This window comes from Bos indicus, chromosome 10 (assembly GCF_029378745.1).
Source record: "Bos indicus isolate NIAB-ARS_2022 breed Sahiwal x Tharparkar chromosome 10, NIAB-ARS_B.indTharparkar_mat_pri_1.0, whole genome shotgun sequence".
Taxonomy (NCBI): Eukaryota; Metazoa; Chordata; class Mammalia; order Artiodactyla; family Bovidae; genus Bos; species Bos indicus.
Genome location: NC_091769.1, coordinates 85126866 through 85134974, shown reverse-complemented (window position 1 = coordinate 85134974; position 8109 = coordinate 85126866). Strand labels below are relative to the sequence as shown.

Here is an 8109-nt window from a genome sequence, read left to right as displayed (position 1 = left end):
AAGATGCTTGTGTGAGGTGCCCCAAGACTTCTGAGCTCAGTTTTACCTGCATGGACTCCTAAGGGTAAAATCAGTGCCCCATCTTAAAGGGAAAGGCTGCATTATTTTCTTAATCTACTCTCTAAGAAAACAAATTTGTTTAAAACAAGGAGCCAAAAAACTGACCAGCTGTTTTATTTAAAGGAAAAACAATTGAAGCTCTGAATCATATGATTTTTAACTTAAAAAAAAAAAAAAACCTCTTAACATGCTACTGTATGTTCCATAAACAAAGAAAGCAAAGTGGCCAAGTAGAGGTGATTAGGACAAAAGAGTACCTCAGCTTGGGCCAAGCAGGGATTCAAGTAATTTATTTTTTTGCAGCCCAGTGGCGGAGAGTCTCTTACTCAGGTTGCTAAAGGGAGAATGTCACAACAGGACTGACATCACACCCTTCTCCAAAGCAACAAGGCATCTTGAAAGCTGAACTTCTTGGTGAAGTTTTATGGTTGGTGGCAGGATTTAGTTCACCCAAGTGAAAAGACAGCTCAGTCTGGGATGAAAACTCTTCAAAGGAAAACCTCCCCTCGACATTCTTACTGAGAAACCGCAGCCAACACATAATCAAACTCACTTTTGGGAGAAGTCCATCCCAAAACTGTGCAGTGGGAAGAGAGGTAGGTCCAGTTACCCAGCCCATATTCACTGCTTTCTTCCTTGTCTGGATCAGATGGTAACCGAAGAGAAGCTCTCCTACATTCATCTTCTAGGCCAGGAAAGATGAACAGAGGCAAAGTGGGGTCCTTTTTTGTTTTGGTTCTGGCAAATTGTGAGCCATAAGCATCCTGTTCCTACTGAATGCACTCTGGGATCAGACAAAGCTGCTTTTCCAGGAGTCAGCACCCATGGCTCATGTCCGTCTTTCAGTTAAATCTCCTTGGTTTAGTAACTGTAAGAGATTAAAAACAAATCTGGAATAGTTACCAGTGAATAATAGGAAAAAACTCATACTAAGTGAAAGGTTTACAACTGAGGGGGGAACACACTACGAGGGTGAGTCAGGGACAGCTAGTTCCAAAGCAAGAGCCATGCACAGACTGATGGATCTCATTTATATACTGACCTTGGGACAGCACTTGGACCACTTGATGCTGTCATTTCCACTATGGCAGTAAGATATCCTGATGATAATAATAATATTCTATAAGCCAAATTTTTATTTGTGTAATCACACTCACTAGTCAGGCAAATCAGAACTGGTAGAACCAAAAATCTCGATCAGTTAACCAAGGTACTGTTAAACCAAAGTCAGTTAACCAAAGGCTACAGGTTCAAGTAGAAGTAAAAGGAATGGGGTCCTGCATGAAAACTACAACCCAGTCATGAAAAATCAGAGATTTCCTGGCCTTAAAATACCTTTCCTGTGATGAGGAAGACAAGCCTGAGAGTCTCCAATGGGGTGGACATTCCACTCTACACCCAGGGTTCCTACTGTAAAGTGGTTTTGTATAATAATTGATGAAACTGGGTTCTATTTTATTATGAAAACAAAACGAGAAGGCAATAATACAGTGAAAACAGGATAAACACTGAGCTTGTTATAAAATCTAATCAAATAAATTTTGAGCTGGAGATATATTTGGTGATCTTAATTTAGATGAAGGTAATTTACATAGTAGGATTTAATGGTATGGAAGTTAAAGAAATTTAAAGAAAAGCATAAAACTTAGAGAAAGAAACTACAGATCTGATTTGATGCTGTATGGTAGAGATTAAGAATGGTACGTATTTCATCTAGACCGAGAGCCACATGTTTGCACTCAAACTTATCGATGGCACTTTTGAGAAATGTTAAAGAACTGGTGATTTCTGTTTTCCTCCTCCTTTTAATTGGGAAATATTCTAAGATAAAGTCAAAGCTAGCTGGAAATCATTTATACTGGTTCTTAAGTTCAAGAATGTAAACTCAGTGGGGCTACAGAAACCCATTTGGGAAGACCTTCAGTCCACAAGAGGTCAAAAGCCCTTGGGTCTCTGCTGGGCCTGCACAGCGAACCCTCTAATTCTCAGAAGACCTGGCCACCCTGAAGGAAAATCGAAACTGTCCAATCTGAACCATCTGAGTGATGTAGTTCTTGTAGTTCTTCATATATTTTCCATGATAATTTCTGATACTTGGCTTGGTTGTTCTCTGATATTCTTGACAAGTTATCTTTATTTTTAGAGCATATTTACAGGAGTCCAATTAGAAGTCCATCAATAGATTCTTATAGGTCTGATCTACAATGCATGGTGATCTTTAAGAAACAATTTGGAATGGCTATGTGTTGTTTTAAGGTTTGCTACTGCCTTCTCCTGCTCTGGCATCTGAGAATAATCCCTAAGGAATCAATACTCCTCATTCACTGGTAGAATGGTCAGTTAGTAGCTAGACCCTGGATGAGGAAGAAGATGAAGCCTGGAGCCTTTGGAGGCTGATAGCTTGAAAAAAAAATGAAAGGTACTGGAGAATGTGACAAGCCTACCTTGAGAAGGAAAAGGAGGGGATGAACAATGGAAATACCTTGATGACAGGAAAATGATAGTGGTAGAGGAAAGTAAAATAAGTGAGGCTCAGACAGAAGTTATATTTGTACACACAAGGATCCATGAGGAACACGTGACCGTGTAGGAAGTTCAGCTGCATCTAGGAGCAGCACGTTCCTCTGGTGGCGTCCACAATTAAGCGTCTGAGGCTCCCATCATAGGCCCTTGTGTTCTCCTGGGGTCAAGGGAAGTTTTCTTTTCTTTTTTTTAGGCAGTTTGTGTTATTGTGTCTGCCTGAGGCTGTCACTGAGCATCACCCAGACAAGGACACTTTGAAGCCAATTCCATGTTCAAGAGAACAAATGTATTATTACTGGACTTTATGCATACACAAAACTGACCATGTCATACCCCATTTAAAAACATGTCGTGTCTCCCCAGTGCCCCTAGGATAAAATCATGTCCTGTAAGACCCTCCAAGAGAGGAACCAGCTTGTCTTTCCTGCTTTCATTTTTCCATTCCACACCTTTCTCTCCATTCCAAGTCCATTACACTCAACCCGTTGTGGTTCCATAGCCAGGCATGCTCCCTCTCACCTTCTGCCTTTGTATATACTGCTACCTTTACATCTGTTAAATTTCTTCCAAATCCCTCCCACGTCTCCATCAAGATGATTGCAATTCATCCCTCAGGTCTCAACTGAAGCTCTAAAATTTATTCCATGACTTCCCCCAAGACTAGCACGACTACCCTGAATAAAATCTGCTGGTTATTGACCTGTTGCCCTTCCCATTCTAAACTCTCTACACAGCACAACTGCAGGGCCATCATTTATATAGCTATGGAGTTATAAAAGGTAAAGGTCCTAACTCTGACTATAAGCTCTTTGAGGCAGGGATTGTATTTACTACTGTATAACTAGTACCCAGCAGGGTGCCTTGCGCTAAGTATCAGAGGATATCAATAAATTGTTGTTAATTTTATTGGGTATGATAAAAACATAATTATGAAAAACTATCTGTTAGAGGTATATACTGAAATATTTACAGATACATATATTAGTATCTGTTGAATGAATTAAGTCTTCATACATTTGGCATTTATTTGGGGTAACATGGAGTGCTTCAATTAAAAAAGGTATTTAGTAGTATGGGAGAGAAAAGCTCCAAAGTTTCAAACATTAAAAAGAAGAAAACACTGAGTGTTGCGGATTGGTATGTCAGGTAATTTGTGCTAAGTACAAAGAGAAGGAAATGATTTTCCTGAATTGGTCAACCCAATAGTTAAAGTATTTCTTTTACAGAAGAATCACAGTTAATAAAAGCAGAAGGAAAAAAGACAATCAGGATATCACTGTTCAAGCCCTAATGAAAAAACAGATCTAGGCCATGATAAGTAATGGCTGCCAAAGCTTTGACATAACCCACTGGTCAATCTTGAGATCTGTAAGAGAACAACTGAATATCGTATCTCTCCTCATGAAACCTAGTAGGAAGTAGGAGAACCACCAACAAAATATTCTTGCCAAGGGAAAAACAAACAGGAACCTAATCAAGCCCCTAAATGTAACTACCAGTTTCCAGGATATCTGTGGATAGAGAAGTGTATCAAGCAACAAAGGGAGTCAATCAGCTAAAATAAAAATGTGGGGAATTATACAGGACAAATAATCCAATTCGTTAAATAGATAGCTATACTGAAAAAAAGAGGGGTGGACTATTAGAAATAAAAAAAGAATTATTAACCAAATGCAATATATAGGCTTTGTTTGAATCCTAATTCAAACCAACCAACCATAAAAAGATATTTCTGAGAAAAAATTTAAAAGGCTAAATATAAGATATCAATAAATTATTGTTGATTTTATTGGGTATGATACAGATATAATTATGAAAAACTTTATCTGTTAGAGGTATATACTGAAATATTTACAGATGAAATATCTGTGACTGATTTAAAATACTCCAGTATAAATAAAAACAACAGCAAACAGTAGGAGGGGAGTGATAAGAACAGCAGACAGTTAATTGTTGAAGATGGGTAGATACCAACCTGGGTTCATTATACTAATCTCTTCCTCAGTATATATACTCTTTGAAAACTTCCATAATAAAAAATTTTAGACAGATATATGAAGCAGGGAAAAAAATAAAGGAAGGCTCCACGTGAGACATGTTTCAAAGCAGTCACCAGAAGAAGGAGACTTAGGAAAGAACCAATGATAACAAATAACAAAAGCTTTCAATATAACATAAGCAAGAATGAAACAATGGGTCACAATGATAAATACAAGGAAGGGTTCTGGCAAAAACAGCATGCTCAGAGCCTTGTGAACTTGGGTATCCTCAGAAATATTACAGAAAAATTGAGACTACTCAAATAGGAGGCAGGGTCATTTGAACACTGTAATGGTGGACTGTGGTCTAAAGGTTATAACGAAAAGTAAAAGATACTCTAATGCCAAAGCCATGATATACAGGCTTTGGGAAAAGCATGTGCATATAAAATAAGCTCATGATGAAGTCATCTACCTCCACAACACAAGGCCAGTAAAAGGACAATCCAAAGATTCTAGAAGCCCAACTGGTTTTCATTGTTTTCTGGATCAGAACCAAGCAAACAGAGTAAGGGGTGCTTAGAATCAACCTGAAAGCCCTCTTTGATTTAGGTAATAGTTCTTACTCAACAAACAAGTGGACACATTCCCATATGCTCAGTTGGTTCAGCCTGGTTATCTCCCGGACAAACAACCCTGGCAAAATGAATAATAAATTAGGGCATGTGTATCAAGGAAACTAAAGTTGAAAGCCCCAGATGTGAAGGACCAATTTCTCAATTCAGGAGACCCTAACACTCAGGTTAGCTTAAAGGAAGATATTCTAGTCCAAGTCACCAGGAAAGGGAAACAAGAATGTTTTTCAGATCCTCTGAAGTAGATTCCCAATCATTCCCCATCTTACTCTCCACAGAAACAAAGTAAGGGCAAGAGACAGATTTACCTCCTGTGGATTTACAGCAGTTAAGACAGAAACCTCGTACGACTGCCGCCCCGACTGCATGGTCACCAGGTGATGTGTCACATCAGGCACTGAAGACAGGGGGCGCGGGGATCCTTCAGCAAGCACCTCTGAAATAGCAGGAAAAGGTTTCAGTGCAAAGTGAATCCAAAGATTTCCCTACCTTCATTAGCAAGCCTCTCATTAAGAACTCTCAAAACTGTTCCCCGAAAAACTGATTCCCACATTCCTGTTTCTTCCAAATTAATTCCTGCCTGATAATCATTATCAGTGAATTTGGAAAGTACTACAAAAGGAGGATGGGAAGAAAAGGTAAAGAATCTTGATGTAACAGCTGACCATTTCTCAATACGCAAATTTTGAGTAATATGGCTTCAGCACTATTAGCTGGATTAAACTGCATATGAATCAGGGACTCAGAGCCAACCAGCAAAGCAGTCACCAGTAATGGAAACAGCACAGTAAGTGCTGGTCAAGCGCTTAAACCTGGCTCCAAGGTTCCTACTCATTGTCTCTTCCTCTTTTGAGACCTTCCTTAAGGCTGGCTAAGGAGCTCCATGCCATTTTTATGCCTCATGCTTCAGTTATCCACTAGTATAATTTATGAAACAGAAGAGGCTTATTGTGGAAGCGCACACTCTGCCTTGTGTGCTCCATATGTAAGTTACACAAATATGGTCTTTATACCCAAAACTGACTGAGGTATGAGTAAGGAAAACACAGGATCTGACTTATTAAATGTTTATCAGCAGAATCACCATGAAGATCTTCTGGAAACAGCTTACACATAAACCACTTAGCTCTCAAATAAATTAAGAGGGCTTTTCTAGTTTACATTGCTCTTCCAGGATACCACATAACTTAATGTTTGCTTAAAACACTACCTTCTACTCACTCAGTGTTGTTTCCCAAATGTAAGTTTTGACTTCTCAACTAGTTTAAGGTCCCTGTCTTCTACTTTTATCTTTCCCATGGTGCCAGGTACACAAGTAGGCACTGAATAAATGCATGCTGACCTCACCTGTTAAGTTTTTCAGAGAAGAGGGCCTGGCCTGTGTAACTTGGGTGAACTTTCTATACCAGAGAGGAGCAACTGTTTCCTACACAGCCCTTTCTTTTCTCCAGAAGGTATGGCTTTTGAAGGTATGGAGAAATTGCTTTAATTCTCCTCTGTAAAACCTGGTTATGTTCTGTTTAAATGTTTTAAAAGTTAAGTTCTTCCATAACTGCAATAGGAAAGATAGAAATAATTGGGCTAGGATGCTAGGATTATGGATAATTTTCTTCTTAAAACTTTTTATTCTTTTGTTACATTATCTTTTCAATGAAAAAAATTTTTCTTAAAGATTCACTTATCCACTTCAGAGACAACACAAATGGTAATCATGCCATTTCTACTCACAAGAAATGAAATTAATTAAAACCTCTGTTTCGGAGAAAACCCCATTCCTTAGTCCCTAGTTGCAGCCAGTTTCCCCAAACAAAGGCGAGTTGAAAGTCTTACCATCATCAACTCCTAGGATAGAATTGGTATTTGGTAGGTTCAAGGACTCTCCACCAAGGCTGGGCTGAGAATTCATAGACACCAGGTTTTTACTGGTTACTGAAGCCTCTTCAAGCAAACTACTGCCCATTAGTGGCTCAGCTGCACAGAGAATAGGATGTGAGAGACATACAGCACTCAAGGCTGTGCCTGGTCCCCATTGTCCTTCAGGGGAAGCTGGCCTTTTCTTTCAGAACTAAAAGTTAACCTGTATCTTGGATGTCACCTCCTATTTCACTTACTTTTGGGAAGCAAAAATAAACCTAGAAGGGAAGAAATGAGCCTCATGGATAAACACCCTTGCTAGTGATCAGCATCTAGATAATTAACATACGATATAGGATGGGTGCATCCCTAAAAAGGAGTATTCAGAATAAAATGATTAAGGAAAGACATAGAAAGGAATAACAATAAAATGTATTATCAAATTTAAGTTAGGGTAAAAAAAGGGGAGTCATGACTGATAAGTAAAAAATGCTTAAACTATTGTCATACACAAATCTTCACCACAGTGACACACAAGTGCTGGTTCGTGCATCAGCACCAGTTACCACCGAATTCGCTAGAGGAACTTTAAAACTATAGACTCTGGGGTTTTACTCCCAAGGAATCTCATTTATCAGGTTGTTTGGTGTTGCTGGATGGGAGGGGTAGACAAGCAATATAAAATGTATGTTTTAAAAACCTGCAAACAATTTTACTGTACAGCTAAATTTGGAAACCTCTAGTCCACCAAATGAAACCAGTCTCTCTACCCAAAACAGAAGCAGAAAATTTCCATATTAGACAGGCCAGTTATTTGCCTCTTTGAACCCCCAAAATATAGCCCTCCCTCTACCTTCTTCTCCTTACCAGCTGGTTCCTGCTCTTGACTCCCAGCTGCTCCCATCTGCAAGTGATGCTTTCTCATATGCACATTCCTGCTCCCACTCTGAGAGAAGGTCTTTCCACAGACTTGACATTGATGTGGCTTCTCTCCTGAAACACAGACCAAAGAGACAGGGTGCATTTCTGACAGTAAGAGAATGGACTCAAGCCCTAGA

General features: G+C 39.2%; 1 protein-coding gene across 4 annotated transcripts in view; it reads right to left on the bottom strand.

Annotated features, from left to right (window-relative positions):
• Positions 1 to 158: 158 nt before the first annotated feature.
• The window catches only part of ZNF410 (zinc finger protein 410), a 42167-nt gene continuing 34216 nt past the window's right edge, over positions 159 to 8109 (bottom strand). For 2 of the 4 annotated variants that reach the window (XM_019969208.2, XM_019969207.2), the window contains 4 exons: positions 7919 to 8044; positions 7028 to 7168; positions 5506 to 5633; positions 159 to 928 (listed from right to left, as the gene is read on the bottom strand). In XM_019969208.2, the coding sequence (XP_019824767.1) occupies positions 890 to 928; positions 5506 to 5633; positions 7028 to 7168; positions 7919 to 8044 (434 nt within the window). In that variant the 3' untranslated portion in view covers positions 159 to 889. Of the gene's footprint in view, positions 929 to 1102; positions 1161 to 5505; positions 5634 to 7027; positions 7169 to 7918; positions 8045 to 8109 lie in introns of all 4 variants that reach the window. The other 2 variants (XM_019969209.2, XM_019969210.2) reach the window with 2 other exon arrangements.